This window comes from Ornithorhynchus anatinus, chromosome 12 (genome assembly GCF_004115215.2).
Source record: "Ornithorhynchus anatinus isolate Pmale09 chromosome 12, mOrnAna1.pri.v4, whole genome shotgun sequence".
NCBI classification, from domain to species: Eukaryota; Metazoa; Chordata; class Mammalia; order Monotremata; family Ornithorhynchidae; genus Ornithorhynchus; species Ornithorhynchus anatinus.
The window spans coordinates 49624323-49639161 of NC_041739.1; the positions used below are offsets into that span (position 1 = coordinate 49624323).

At 69.4% G+C, this 14839-nt stretch overlaps 1 protein-coding gene across 1 annotated transcript; it reads left to right on the top strand.

Annotated features, from left to right (window-relative positions):
* The first annotated feature begins 1444 nt into the window (after positions 1–1444).
* On the top strand, positions 1445–11235 carry LOC114815607 (alcohol dehydrogenase class-3-like). The gene is given in 10 exon segments (XM_029077033.1): positions 1445–1565; positions 6812–6913; positions 7407–7548; positions 8553–8640; positions 8887–9106; positions 9223–9262; positions 9265–9482; positions 9954–10089; positions 10571–10709; positions 11008–11235. Coding segments are annotated over 10 exon segments (1122 nt in total). The 5' UTR covers positions 1445–1553; the 3' UTR covers positions 11033–11235.
* The last annotated feature ends 3604 nt before the right edge of the window (positions 11236–14839 follow it).

The following is a 14839-nucleotide window of genomic DNA, read 5'->3' on the forward strand; positions in this document are numbered from 1 at the left end:
GAAACGGACGTCACTTATTATCACCGTAATGACAGTGGCATCTGCGAAGCGCTCGCTACGTGCCAAGCGCTGCACCGAAGCACCGGGGAGGATGCCGGCCGACGGGGTCGGCCCCGGTCCCCGTCCCACGTGGGGCTCACGGCCTCGATCCCCATTCTCCGGACGAGGTCGCCGAGGCCCGGAGAAGTGACGCGACTCGACCGAGGCCTCGCGGCGGGGCCGCGGCGGGGCCGGGATTAGAAGCCACGACCTTCCGCCTCCCGGGCCCGGCCCGTAGCCACTGGGCCGCGAAATTCCCACGAGGTTGAATGGGAGCCCCCTCTCTCCCTCCGCTCTTCCCCCCGCCCCCCCCCCCCCCCGCGGCGCAGTGCGTATCCGTACAGATCGTTTATCACTCCATCTATCTAGCCGACGTTGCGTTTACAGCTACGACTCCGTTCATCCCGGCGACATCCGCGCCCGACAGCCGGCTTCGCTCCGTCGGGTTTTGTCGTCCGTCTCCCCCACCTAGACCGTGACCCCGTTGTCGGGCGGGCCCGGTCTCTGTAGACGACAGACGGAGACAATCTGTCGCCCGGCTGTATGTTACAAGCGCCGGGTACGGGGCCCTGCGCATGGTAAGCGCTCAATGAATTCATTCGTTCAGTAGTATCTGTTGAGCGCTTACTATGTGCAGGGCACTGGACTACGCGCTTGGAATGGGCGGATCGGTAACAGATCGGTAACAGATAGGGCAGCGTGGCTCAGCGGAAAGGGCACGGGCTTCGGAGTCGGGGCTCATGAGTTCGAATCCCGGCTCCGCCACCTGTCGGCCGCGTGACTGTGGGCGAGTCGCTTCCCTTCTCTGCGCCTCGGTTCCCTCCTCTGTAAAATGGGGATGAAGCCCGCGAGCCCCACGGGGGACAACCTTTCATTCATTCATTCATTCAATAGTATCTATTGAGCGCTTACTATGTGCCGAGCCCCGTACTGAGCGCTTGGGATGAACAAGTCGGCAACAGATAGAGACGGTCCCTGCCGTTTGACGGGCGCCCGGTCTAATCGGGAATCAGTCTACGACCTGATTCCCCTATGTCCACTCCAGCGCTTAGAACAGTGCTCGGCACATAGTAAGCGCTTGACGAATACCAACATTATTATTATTATTATTATGGAGACAGTCCCTGTGGATGGATGGATGGATGGATGGATGGATGGATGGATGGATGGATGGATGGATGGATGGATGGATGGATGGATGGATGGATGGATGGATGGATGGATGAATGAATGAATGAATGAATGAATGGGGGGGGGCGGTGTGAGGGAAGGCCAACATCCGGGTCCCGAAGGGGCAGCCCCCGGGCCGGGCCGGGTGGGGCCTCGGTGCCACTGCGCCGGCGCAAGCGAAGCCCCGCCCACCGCGGGGCCGGGCCCCGCCCCCTGGAGGTGGTGGCCGGGAGGGCGGCGGCGCATGCGCGGAGTGCCGGGAGGGCCTGCGGCCTGCTGCCTCGGCCTCTAGCAGCCCCGTCCCGTCCCGTCCCGTCCCGTCCGGCCCCCCCGGAGTCCGGACCATGGCCAACCAGGTAAGCGCAGCCACGTACACACACACACACACACAGCTCGGACGGACGGAGGGAAGGAGGGAGCAGCCCTGGACCAAGTGGTTAGACACAGCCCTCCCGCCCCCCCCCAGCCCGGACCCCCCCCCCCCCCCAGCCCAGATCCCTAGCTAAGATCCCCGTCCCCCCCAGTCCAGACCCCTATCTCAGATCCCCATCCCCCCCCAGCCGAGATCCCCATCCCCCTAGTCCAGACCCCCCAGCCGAGATCCCCATTCCCCCCCAGTCCAGACCCCTAGCCGAGATCCCCATCCCCCCCAGTCCAGACCCCCAGCCCAGATCCCCATCCCCCCCCCCCAGTCCAGACCCCTAGCCCAGATCCTCATCCCCCCCAGCCGAGATCCCCATCCCCCTAGTCCAGACCCCCCAGCCGAGATCCCCATCCCCCCGGCCCGGACCCCCCAGACGAGATCCCCATCCCCCCCCCAGTCCAGATCCCTAGCCGAGATCCCCATCCCCCCCCCAGTCCAGACCCCCAGCCCAGATCCCCATCCCCGCCCCCAGTCCAGACCCCTAGCCCAGATCCTCATCTCCCCCAGCCGAGATCCCCATCCCCCTAGTCCAGACCCCCCAGCCGAGATCCCCATCCCCCCGGCCCAGACCCCTAGCCGAGATCCCCATCCCCCCCCAGTCCAGACCCCTAGCCCAGATCCCCATCCCCCCCCCCAGTCCAGACCCCCCAGCCGAGATCTCCATCCCCCCGGCCCAGGCCCCTAGCCGAGATCCCCATCCCCCCCCCCAGTCCAGACCCCTAGCCGAGATCCCCATCCCCCTAGTCCAGATCCCTAGCCGAGATCCCCATCCCCCCCCCCCCCCAGCCCGGCTCCTAGCCGAGATCCCCGACCACCCCCAGGCCAGACCCTAAAATAAATAAATCAACTGTGGTGTCTGTTAAGCGCTTACTCTGTGCAGAGCGCTGTTCTCAGCGCTGGGGGATACGAGGTGGTCGGGCGGTCCCACGTGGGGCTCACCGTTTTAATCCCCGTTGGGCAGATGAGGGGACTGAGGCCCAGAGAAGTGAAGCGACTTGGCCAAGGTCACGCGGCTGACCGGCGGCGGAGCCGGGATTAGAACCCGTGACCTCTGACTCCCAAGCCCTCGCTCTTTCCGCCGAGCCAGCTGCTTCTCTGACTTCTCTGCTTCTCTTGACCCTAGCCAAGATCCCCCTCCCTCGCCTATCCCCCCCCCCAGCCCAGATCCCCCTCCCCGGCCTGTCCCCCCCCGGCCAAGCCCCCTACCCCCAGCCCGGCCCCCCCAGCCCAGACCCCCGGCCTAGAACTGTCCCCTCGCCCAGCCCCCTCCCAGCCCAGTCCCCCCTTCCCCCCAGCCCAGCACCCCCAGCCGAGACCCCCCCCCCCCCCCCGGGCCAAGCCCCTTCCCCCACCCGGTCTTCCCGCGCTCCCCCTCCGAGCCTCCGCCCTCGATGGCGCCGAGCGCCGTGCCCGGCGCTTGGGCGCAACCACCGGGACCGAGCCGGTGGGTCGAGGCCGGGCCGTGGGGTCCCTCCGGCCCGCCCTCCTCCACGGGGCGTCCCCGGCCGGCGCCCCGGGCGCCCTGTTTCGGCCCCCGCGACGGAAGGGGGTCGCCGACTTGGGGAAGAGCTCGAGCCGGGGAGGGAGCGGCCCCGGCGCCCCGTCCGCCGCCCCTCCCGCCTCCTCCTCCTCCGCTTCCCCGCTGGATCGACGGTGACGGCGATGGCATCCGTTGAGCGCCGGCCACGTTCCCGGCACCGGGAGGGGACGCGAGCAGACGGGGTCCGGACGCGGTCCCCGTCCCCCGGGGGGCTCGCGGTCTCGATCCCCGTTTTCCGGAGGAGGGGACCGCGGCCCGGAGGATGACGGCGGCGGCGGCGGCGCCCGTTAGGCGCTTACTGGGCGCCGGGCGCCGTTCCAAGCGCCGAAGTGGGTACGGGGCGATCGGGTTGTCCGTCGTGGGGCTCACGGTCTCCGTCGCCGTTTCACAGAGGAGGGAAGGGCGGCCCGGAGAAGCCAGGCGACCCGCCCCGGGTCCCCCGGCAGCCAAGCGGCGGAGCCGGGATCAGGGCCCGTGACCTCTGACTCCCAGACCCGGCCCCTTGCCGAGCCCCCCACCTCGGTTCTCGGCACCGCGATTGACGAGGGTTGCGTGTGAGTGAGCTTCGCTGCCTCCCTCCCCCCCGTGCCCGTCGACCCTGAGCTCGTGCCCTCCTCCTCCTCCCCCGGCCGCCCTTCCCGGTGCGGATGCGGCCTAGTGGCGAGAGCCCGGGCCCCAGGAGGGCACGGGTTCTAATGCCCACCCCGTCTGTTGCCCGCCGCCTCGACCTGGGCGGGCCGCTCCGTTTCTCCGTGGCTCGGTCACGGTCGCCCGTCAGGCGGGGATTGAGACTTTGAGCCCGATGCGGGACAGGGACCGTGTCCAACCCGACTATCCTGGGTCTCCTACCCCGAGCGCTCAGTACGGTCCCTGGCGCACGGTAAGTGCCTCGTGCCAGTGGGAAAAAAACAAGGGGGGGGAGAAGAGGCGGGCCGACGGGGGACGGGGGGCGGGATTGGCGAACGCCGCGGGCTTCGCCGCTCGCCCCGGTCGGTCGCGTCGGCCGGCTGGACTCGGTCCCGGGGCCGGCGGGGGCCGGCTCCCCGTTGGGCGAGCGCCCGGGAGCGTCCCGACCCCGTCCTCGCCCCCAAATCCGGACGGGCGACGCCGGCATCGTCGGGGGCAGGGAGCGTGCTACGTGGTGTTGTGCTGTCCTCTCCCAGGCGCCTAGGACAGTGCCCTGCCCGCAGTAAGCGCTCAGTAGACGATCGACTGAATAACTGAATGACCGGCGGGCCACGGCCCGTTCCCCAAAACGGCGGGGCTTCGGAGAAGGGTTGTCTTTCCTCTGTCGTTGCCCGGAGAGTTAAGTTTTCCGAGCGAACGGGGAAGCGCGTTCCCGCGGCGGCCCCCCTCCGGCCCGGGGTCCCGTCTGCGGTGACCGGCGGATCCCGGGCCCCCGGGGGCCGGGGGACCTGGGTTCTGGTTCCGGCTTCGCCGCCCGTCTGTCGCGTGACCTCGGGCGAATCGCCTCTCTGGGCCTCGGTCGCCTCGACCGGGGATAAAATGCCGGCCCTGCTCTCCCATCCCCTTCGACTGGGATCCCCTTGTGGGACCTGTGTGATTCTGCGGTTGTGTGCCCCGTTGTGGAGCGCGATGCTTTGCTTTTTTTTTTTTTTTTCTGAATGCTACCCGTTAAGCATTTACTACGTGCCGGGTACTGAACCAAGCGTTGGGGTAGTTACAGTCTAATGAGGTTGGACACCGTCCCTGTCCCACGTGGGGCTTAAAGTCTTAAACCCCATTTTACAGGTGAGGGAACGGAGGCCCAGAGAAACGAAGTGACTCGCCCAGGGTCGCCCGGCGGACGGTGGGGGGGAGACGGGATTAGAACCCAGCTCCTCCGTCTCCCCGGTGCTCTTTCCGCTCGCAGCCCACTCTTTCCGATCGCGATCCGCGCGCGCCGCTTCTCGGGCATCAAGTGCTTGGCGCGTACTGAGCGCTTAACGAACCCCGCGATCGTACCGTTATAAGGGGGGGTGGGGGGGGGCGGCCTGGGCGCCGTCACCGGGAAGAGCGGGAACGGTTAAGCGGGGGGGAGTGGTCTGAGCGCCCCCCCGCCCCGGCCGCTGCAGCGTAAATCAGCCCCCGGAAAGGGCCGGGGGCCGGGGTCTCTGCCTGCCCAGTTCGTTTCCCGGCTCCGGGAGAGGTTATTGCCTCCGGTGAGGCGTGCGGGAACAGGCCCGTGTGTTTCCCCGGCGAGGTTGAGCGCTTAACGGATACCACCACCTTAGGGATAACAACGATAACGCTGGTATCCGTTAAGCGCTCGCTACGTGCCGGGCGCCGTTCTAAGCGCCGGGGGAGATACGGGGTCATCGGGTCGTCCCGCGTGAGGCTCGCGGTCTTCATCCCCATTTTACAGATGAGGGAACCGAGGCCCGGAGAAGCGAAGCGACTCGCCCACGGTCACACAGCCGGCCAGGGGCGGGGCCGGGATTCGAACCCGCGACCTCTGACTCCCAAGCCCGGGCTCTCTCCCACCGAGCCACGCTGGTGAGCCCAGTCCTCTCCTGGGAGGCTTGTCGGCTCCGGCCGCAAGTCCAGAAACAACCCGGAGCCTCTGTCCGGGAGCAACTCTATTATTAAGCGGCGCGGCTCAGTGGAGAGAGCCCGGGTTTGGGAGTCGGAGGTCGTGGGTTCGAATGCCGGCTCCGCCGCGCGAGCTCGGGGAAGCGACTTCACTTCCCCGGGCCGCGGTTCCCTCGTCCGCGGAATGGGGGTCCGGGACCTCTTCTCCCTCCTACGTGGACCGGGAGCTCCCCGCGGGTCCCGATCAGCTCCCCCGATTAGACCGCGAGCCCGTCGGAGGGCAGGGGCCGTCGCCGTCTGCGGCCGATTCGTCCGTTCCAAGCGCTTAGTACGGCGCCCTGCGCGCGCTGAGCGCCCGATGGATCCCGTTGAATGAACGAACGAGCGTATCTGCTCCGGTGCTCCGTGCGGGGCTTGGTACCCGCTAAGGGCTTCACAGCTGCCGCAGTCATTGATGAGGAGGAGGAGGAGGACGATGGTATCCGCGAAGCGCCCCCTCCGTGCCGAGCGCTGGGGGAGAGACGAGGTGATCGGGTTGTCCCACGGTGGGGCTCACGGTCTCGATCCCCATTCTACAGATGAGGGAACCGAGGCCCCGTTTACAAAACGGCGGCGTTCGTTAAGCGCCCGCTGCCCGCCGACCCCCGTGCCGGGCACCGGGGGGGATACCCGACCCGATCGGATCGGGGGGGAGGAGGAGTATTCAATCCCCGTCCTTCAGATGGGGAAAGCGAGGCCCCGGGGCAGTCGGGAGGCCGGCCCCCAGTGACGCCGCAGCAGGCCGGCGACGGAGCCGGGACTGGAGTCGGTCGGCCCGTCGACTGAAGGTACCGAGCGCTCGGGGCCCGGCCCGCCGCCGGGCACCCAGGAGCCGCCCGATAAAACCCACCGCGCCCTTGACGGACGGAAACCGACCGACGGACGGGAGCGGCGCGGCGGCCCGGCGGGGGGGGGGCCGGGGGACCTGGGTTCCGATCCCCGCCCCGCCCCCCGGCCTGCCGCGCGGGCGAGCGGCCTCGCTTCTCCGGGCCTCGGCTCCCCCGTCTGTAAAACGGGGAGGGGTCCGCGACGCGGGGGGCGACGGCCGGTCCCCCCTCCCGCTCCAGGTCATAAAGTGCAGAGCCGCCGTGGCCTGGGAAGCCGGGAAGCCGCTGTCTCTGGAGGAGGTGGAGGTGGCCCCCCCGAAGGCTCACGAGGTCCGCATTAAGGTAACGTCCCTCCTCCCCGCAGCGGCGGCTCCCCGAAGCCCGCGGGCCCCCCGCGGCCGAAGGCGCCTCAGCCTCCTCGGCTGTAGAACGGGCGTTAAGACCGCGAGCCCCGGGCGGGGCGTGGACCGCGTCCGTCCTCGTTGGCGTGGATCTGCCCCGGTGCTTAGCACGGTGCCCGGCGCTTAACGGACGACAGAAAACGGCAGGCGCCGGCCGCAGAGCGAGCGGCCCCGGGCCCGCGGGTCCGGAGCGGCTTCCTCCCTCCGGCCGACGTCACCCGCGCCCCGGGCCGCGGGAAGGGTCTCAGCCGCCCGGGCGGCGAGGGAGGTCGGCGGAGACTCCCGGAGTCTTCACCGGGCGCCGACCGCGTGCCCGGCCCCGTGCCAAGCGCTTGGGAGGGCGCGGTTCGGCGGGAGGCGGGGTCGGGCAGCGTAGGGCGCCGGCGGGCCGGAGCGGGCGTCACCGTGGCGGCCTCCCCCTCCGCGCGCGCCAGATCGCGGCCACGGCCGTCTGCCACACGGACGCCTACACGCTGAGCGGCGCGGATCCGGAGGGCCGCTTTCCCGTCATCCTGGGCCACGAGGGCGCCGGCGTCGTCGAGAGCGTCGGCGAGGGGGTGACCAAGTTCAAAGCAGGTGGGCGTGCGGCCGGGCCCCCCCCCTCCCCCCCCTCCCCCCCGCCGGCTCCGCTCGTCTCCTCTTTGCCGGGGGCGGCACCTCTGCCCGGCTGCCCCGGGCTCCACCCCCCGCCTCTGCCCGGCCGGGGCCGGCCGAGCGACGTGGCGTCGTCCATCGGGGGCGAGTCGCTTCGCTCCTCCGGGCCTCAGTTCCCTCATCTGGAAAACGGGGATTGAGAGCGCGAGCCCCGTGCGGGACGGGGACCGTGTCCAACCCCGTCCGCTTCCGTCCCCCCCCGGCGCTTGGTACGGTGCCCGGCACGGAGTAGGTAGGTGCTCAACGGGTACCGCGGTTATCATCGTCGTGATCTTTATTAAGACGGGCGACGCCCCCGCCCCCCCCCCCCCCCCCCCGGCGTCCTCGCTGCGCTCGGCGCCGCGGCGGAGGCGCAGCCGACGAGGCGGACGGAGAGGGCCGTCGGCCCTGGGCCGGCCGCCGGCGCGAGAGGCGACTCCCCCTCCCGGCCCTCAGACACCGGGGATCCTACGCGGCGTGGGGGCCCGGTCGGGGGGGGCCCGATCCCGGCTCCGCCCCTCGTCTGCTGGGTGACCTCGGGCAGGTCACTTGGCCGGGCCCCAGTCCCCGCCTCTGGAAAACGGGGACTCCGACCGCGAGCCCCGTGCGGGACCGCGCTTCACCAACGCCACCGTTTTCATCGTTACCCTTATGGAGGCAGGGAGAGGGGGTCGAAATCGGATTCTTTAATCGGCACGGATTGGGATCGGAATCCTCCGCGGAGCCCCACCCAAACCCGCGTGCCCTCCGGATGCGTTTCGGACCTCACGGGGGGTAACCCCCGGCTCTCCCCGCTCTGAGCGTTTCCGGTCAGAATCGGGAAACCCCGGGTGTCGTCTCGGCGGCCGTGGGGGCCGGACCGATCCCCGTCCGCCCCCCCCGCTCGAAGCCGGGCGGGTAGGGGTGTCGGCGGGCCCCCGCCGGATCTTTCCCCCTCCGTCTCCCAGGTGACGCCGTGATCCCGCTGTACGTCCCGCAGTGCGGGGACTGCAAGTTCTGCCGCAGCCCGAAAACCAACCTGTGCCAGAAGATCAGGTCCGTCCCGCGGTCCGGAGTCACCTTTCCCGCCGCCGTCGGTCGCCCGGTCGGTCGGCCTCTGCCGAGCGCCCGCCGGGCGAGGGCACCGGGGGAAACGCAGCGGGACCCCGTTCCCCGCCCGGAACGAGCCGAGCCGGGAGGGTCTCGGCCGCCCCTCCGGGAGTCGCCGGGAAGGCCCCGGGCGGGGCGGGGCCGTGGGGGCCGCCGGGGAAGGTGACGCCGGCCCCTCCCGCCGTCCCGCAGGCTGACCCAGGGCCGGGGGCTGATGCCGGACGGCAGCGGCAGGTTCAGCTGCCGGGGCCGCCCGCTCTTCCACTTCATGGGGACCAGCACGTTCGCCGAGTACACCGTGGTGGCCGACATCTCCGTGGCCAAGGTCGACCCCTCGGCCCCCCCGGACAGGGTCTGCCTGCTGGGCTGCGGCGTGTCCACCGGCTACGGGGCGGCCGTCAACACGGCCAAGGTGAGGCCGGCCCGGGGCCCCGGGCCTCCCTCCGCCTGCCCCCGGGGCCGGACCCGCGACGGGGAGCTCCCGGGCCCCGCCTCGACGGCCCGGCGTCCGTGTCCGCCCCTCTCCAGGTGGAACCCGGCTCGACCTGCGCCGTCTTCGGCCTGGGGGGCGTGGCCTGGCGGTCATCATGGGGTGCCGGGCGGCCGGGGCGGCCCGCATCGTCGGCGTGGACGTCAACAGGGACAGGTTCGCCAAGGCCGAGGAGTTCGGCGCCACCGAGTGCCTCAGCCCCCAGGACTTCACCCAGCCCATCCAGGAGGTGCTGGTCGACCTGACCGACGGAGGCGTGGACTTCTCCTTCGAGTGCGTCGGCAACGTCGGCGTCATGGTGCGTGCCGGCCGGCCCGGGGGGGGGCGGGACGCGGGGGCGCGGGGGACCCCGGCCCGAGGCCGAGCCCCGACCGAGGATCTGCCCCCCCCGGGACCCCTCCCCGGCCGGTCCGAGGACCCTCCCCTGCGAAGCCGGGGTCCCGGGACCCGTGCGGGAAAGGCGCGGGGGCCGGGCCCGGGGTGGCCGGCCCCCCGCCCCGCGAGAGGCTTTCAAGGTGGGGGGCGGGGGGGGGGGGGGGAAGGGGCCGGGGCGCGGGGCGCCGCGGCCCCCTGGCCCTTCGGAGGGACAGTTTGGGGAGCGGGCGGCTTGCCGCCCGCCCTCCTTAGCCGCCGGGGTGGTGGATTCCGTCGAGGGCCAGGCCCCGGCCGGAGGAAGGAGACGGTCGAGGCAGAAGATCCCCCGGCTTGCGGGGGGTCCCGGGGCGAGCGGGCCGGGTCACGGTCGGGGTTCTGTGTCGCCCGCCCCCAGAGAGCCGCCCTGGAGGCCTGCCACAAAGGCTGGGGGGTCAGCGTCATCGTCGGGGTGGCGGCGTCCGGCCAGGAGATCGCCACGCGCCCCTTCCAGCTGGTCACCGGCCGCACCTGGAAAGGCACCGCCTTCGGAGGTGACGGGCCGCCGCGGGGTCCGCGGGGCCGGGCGGGGACCGTCGGGGCGACGGCGAGAGCGGGTTTGGGAAGGGCTTCCTCCGGAGGAGGAGGGGGAGGCAGAGGACGGGCGTCCGACCCCCCTTTTACGGATGAGGGGTCGCCCAGCGGACGTGCGGCGGAGCCGGGATTGTGACGACGACGGTGACAGTGGTATCCGTTAAGCGCCTGCCGCGTGCCGAGCGCCGGGGTAGATACGGGGTTATCGGGCCGTCCCACGGGGGGCTCGCGGTCTTCGTCCCCGTTTTCCAGATGAGGTCACTGAGGCACAGAGGAGTGAAGCGACTTGCCCGAAGTCACACAGCCGACAAGCGGGGGAGCCGGGATTAGAACCCGCGACCCCCGACCCCCGAACCCGGGCTCCGTCCCCTGCGCCCCGCCGCTTCGGCGGGCCGGACCCCCGGCGGCTTCTTCATCCCCCGCCCCCCGGGTTTCTTTCAGGGTGGAAGAGCGTGGAGAGCGTCCCCAAGCTGGTGGACGACTACATGGCCAAGAAGATCCAGGTGGACGAATTCGTCACTCACACGCTGCCCTTCGACCAAATCAACGAGGCCTTCGAGCTGATGCGCTCGGGAAAGTGGTGAGCGGGGGCCTTCCGTCCGACGGGGCGTTCCGGGCGAGGGCCCCGAGACCTAAGTCCGGGAAGCGACGGGCAGCGGGCTGAGCGCCGGGGAGGGTTTAGCGACCTACGCGAGCCCCGCCCTTAAGGCGCTTAGGATCTACCGCGGTCGGAGGGGACCCGTGCCCCCCCCCCCCCCCCCCCCCCCCCCGAGGCTGCCGATCCAGTGGACGGGAACGATCGGGAGGGGGAGAGAGGGAGAACCGGGATCGAGTCGCTAACCTTCCGCTTCCCGTCCCCGTCGTCTCCTTCCCCGAAGCATCCGCTGCGTCCTGAAGTTCTGAGGGACCGGGCCGGACCGGCGCCGCGGTTCCGGGAGCGGCACGGAGGGGGACGCCGTTCTCCCTTCCCTCCCGCCGCCGGACGGCTTTCGGTCTTAGCGACCCGCGCTCCCCCCTCGCCCGCGGCCCCTCGCGTTCTCCCCAGCCCCTCTTCGCCCCCCCCGCCGGCTACCCAAATCCGGGCAATAAACAGAGCGGTCCCGGGATGGTCGGGGATTTCCTGCCGCACGAGCCCCCCCCCCGGGCCGCCGCCGAGGTCCCGAGGTCGATCCCCCCCCCCGGCTCCCCTCGGCCGTGTCCGCTCGTGAGAGGACGCGGGTCGCCTCCTCCCGGGCCCGCTCACCCTTGGATCGCCCCGTCCGGCCACCCGCTGGCGGGGGCGGCCCCGGACCCGCCCCGGACCTTCCCTCCGCCCGGCGGGAGAGAGCACCCGGGAGCCAGGATGGTGTAAGGGAGCCTCCGTGGCGGGGTCTTGGGGCGCATCACCTCTTCCCCGCTGGTGACTCCGAGCCAGCCACCTGGCTTCCCCGCTGCTCAGTTCAGCGTCTGGCACGCAGTAAGCGCCGAACAGATGCCGTGATCATCATCGGCGATCGTTATTGTTGTTGGATTCTCTACTAGAGAAACCTTTTTTTTTCTTTTTTTGAGGGTATTTATCTGCTAAAGGGCTTGCTGCGTACCCAGCATCGGGGTAGAGGAAAGATAGGTTGGACAGAGTCCCCGTCCCAAAAGGGGCTCGGCCTCGATCCTCATTTTACAGCTGAGGGAACGGAAGTCGAGAGAAATGAAGCGGCTTGCCCGAGGTCGGTCGTACTTATCGAGCGCTCGGTGGGGGCAGGGCGCCGTACGAGGCGCTTGGGAGAGGACAGCGTAAACCCGCGCGTTCCCCGCCCGGCCGGCGGACGAGTGGCGGAGCTGAGGTTAGAACCCAGATCCTCTGACTGCCAGCCCCGATGATGGTGACGGTATCTCCCAAGCGCTTACTCTGTACCGTGCCGTAATTATACGACCGTGATACCGGGGTCGATCCGAGCCGAGGGGGTCGGACACGGTCCCTTGTCCCCCGCGGGGCTCGCGGTCTCGATCCCCATTTTACAGGTGAGGTAGCTGAGGCACAGAGAAGCGAAATGACTCACCCGGGGTCCCACGGCAGACGGGCGGAGGAAATGCTCTTCCCGCTAGGCAGCGCTGCCCTTCCGTCGTACCTTCGGCCCCGGGGCGGGGGGGAAGCTCGCAACCAACCTCCGGTGCGGCTTCGGAGACGGCAGAGCCGAGCGTCCGAAAGCGAGCCCCGGGTACGGACCGCCCCCGCCTCGTTCGGTCCGAACGACTTCCCGTTGTCTTCCGGAGCCGGGGGGGGGATCGCAACCCCGGCCGGTCCGCCTCGTCGGCTCCGCTGACCTAAGAGTTAAAACCTTAAGACGCGAGAATGCGGCTTCGAGGCTAGTACACGGCGACGTTTATTCCAAGATACAACTGAACGCACCGAGGCGTCACGTGGTGATGGGCGGAGAACCTCAGGCAACCGGGTACCGATGGTTTTGGCGCACACGCTCCCGGCCCCTACACCCGTCCCGGTAAAACATCTGGGGGGATTCAGCAGGCGCGCAGCGTAGTCTCATAAGGAGTCACAAAATTCCCCACTGCCAACAGTCCCATCGCACAGCTTTGCTTTCCCCAGCGACGGCGGCAGGTGGGTGTTAGGAGTTTGGGGTCGAGAGTGGAGAACGGGGAGCTGGGGGGGGCGTCGGCTCCGTCCGGGGTGAGGCTGACGCCCCCAAAGGCCACACCGTGTCCTCCTCCGGTGACCCCCCCCCCCCCCCCAGGAGGATCAAACCCGATCCGCCTCCCCGTGAAAGCAGAGGCGGGCGAGCGGAGGCTCCCGGTGGCCGTCGCAGCCCGGATCTCACGCTCGGAAATTTCTCCCCAAACTGCGGGCGGGTGGTTGAACGAACCCCACTCGCGGACACGCGGGGCTCCGGCCCGCCGACCGCTTCAGAAGTCTCTCCGGCACGTGGTTCTCTTGGGTGTCGTCGACGCCGCCGCGATTCAACCGCCGCGGCACGTATGAGCCGATCGGGTTGGACACGGTCCCCGTCCCGCTTAATCCCCATTTCACAGATGAGGTGACGGAGGCGCGGAGAGGTCGACTTGCCCGAGGTCCCGGCGGGCGGGTCCTTCTGCCGCCCGGGCCCCCGCTCTATCCACTGGGCCACGCTGTCTCCCTAAGCGGCGGGAGACGAGCCGACGGGGCCGGACACGGTCTTCCGCCCCGTTTTACAGACGGAGTAACCGGGGCCCAGAGAAGCGACGCGGAGAAGCCGAGGAGGGGTGGGGTCGGGATTAGAACCCAAGCCCTCCGGCTCCCAGGCCCTCTCCCTCTGACCCTCAGACACGCCCCTCCGCGTCCCACGGGATGAGGGAGGAGGCGGATCCGCCGGTTCGTAATCGCGAACGCCGAGAGCCGTCAAAAGACCGAAGGAGGAGAAGAAAAGGCCGCCGTGAGGCCGCGACGGGCAGGAAGCATCTATTTCCCCGACGGCTCTCTCTACACGACCACCTGGGATCTGCCGACGCGGACCCCCCACGGCCGTCAACGGAGACGGCGAGAGGGTCTTTCCGAGGCGGCCGGGAAGCGGCGCGGCCCGGTGGAGGGAGCGCGGCCCTAACCCCGGCTCCGCCGTCCGTCTGCGGGGCGACCCCGAGCGGACCACGTCGCTTGCCCGGGCTTCCGTCGCCCCGCGGGTAAAATGGGAACCGGGACCACGAGCCCCCCCCCCCCGCGGGGCAGGGACCGCGTCCGACCCGATTAGCCCGTGTCTACCGAGGCGCCTGGCGGCCTCCCACGGATTTAAGCGCGGTAACGGATACCGTCAGAAAAGACCTCAGCTGTTCTGGAAACGGGAGGCAGTTCAAAATTCCCAAGATTTAAAAACGGGTCCAAAATCTGATCGGGATGAAAATCCGAAACCCGGCATCCGCGCGAAAGGCCGGCCGCCCGGATCGCTCGAAAATCCCCCGGACGCTGGGAGCGACCCGCCGTTTCATTCAGATTTACAGAAGGACTCGACGACGCTGCCCCTTCCACCGCCTACTCGCTTCAAACGACGGAAAGAGTCCGTTTCTGGAACCGTCACCTTCCACCAACGCAACGGAGTCCTCCTCCTCACCCCTAAAAGAGCTCCGCGGTGTTTAAAACGGCGTCCGATTGGCCATTTTTCCCAAATTCCCATGAGCTGGTAACCGTCGGCCGCGTCCTGGCCACCACGCTAACGGCGGCTGGTTTCTGTTTTCAAGACGTGTTAAAAAAAAAAAAAAAAAAAACCAAACCCCAAAAAACCCCACAAGAGACACCCAGCTTCAAATTCAAAAATAAGATAACGATTAAGAAGTGACCTGACGGCCGGGGGCGGGGGGCGGGGGGGGGGGGGGCGCGGGGGCGGCCCACGTGTGCAGAAAAATCAGTCGGGATCCAGGAATCCTTTCGACGGCCTCCGCTGATTCCCAGGGCCATTCTCCGTGGAGCTGACGGGGAGAGGATGGGACCGGACGGTTCGGCCGGCTCTCGCTGAGGGCCCGAGGGAGAGGCGCGATTCGCGTCCGAGGCACCGGGGGGAAAAGGAACCGCCATCTTGCCCACCTAGTGTTTTGAGAGGTTCAGACCGTCCCCGGCAATCAGGCGCTCCGCGCGAAGCTGACGCTCCCAGGGCCGGTGATTTTAGGGGCACCACCGGTTTGGGGGGGGGGGGGGGACGCGCGCGCGCACACAAACGCACGCCAACACCCCGAGGGGACCCACGAAGCGCCACC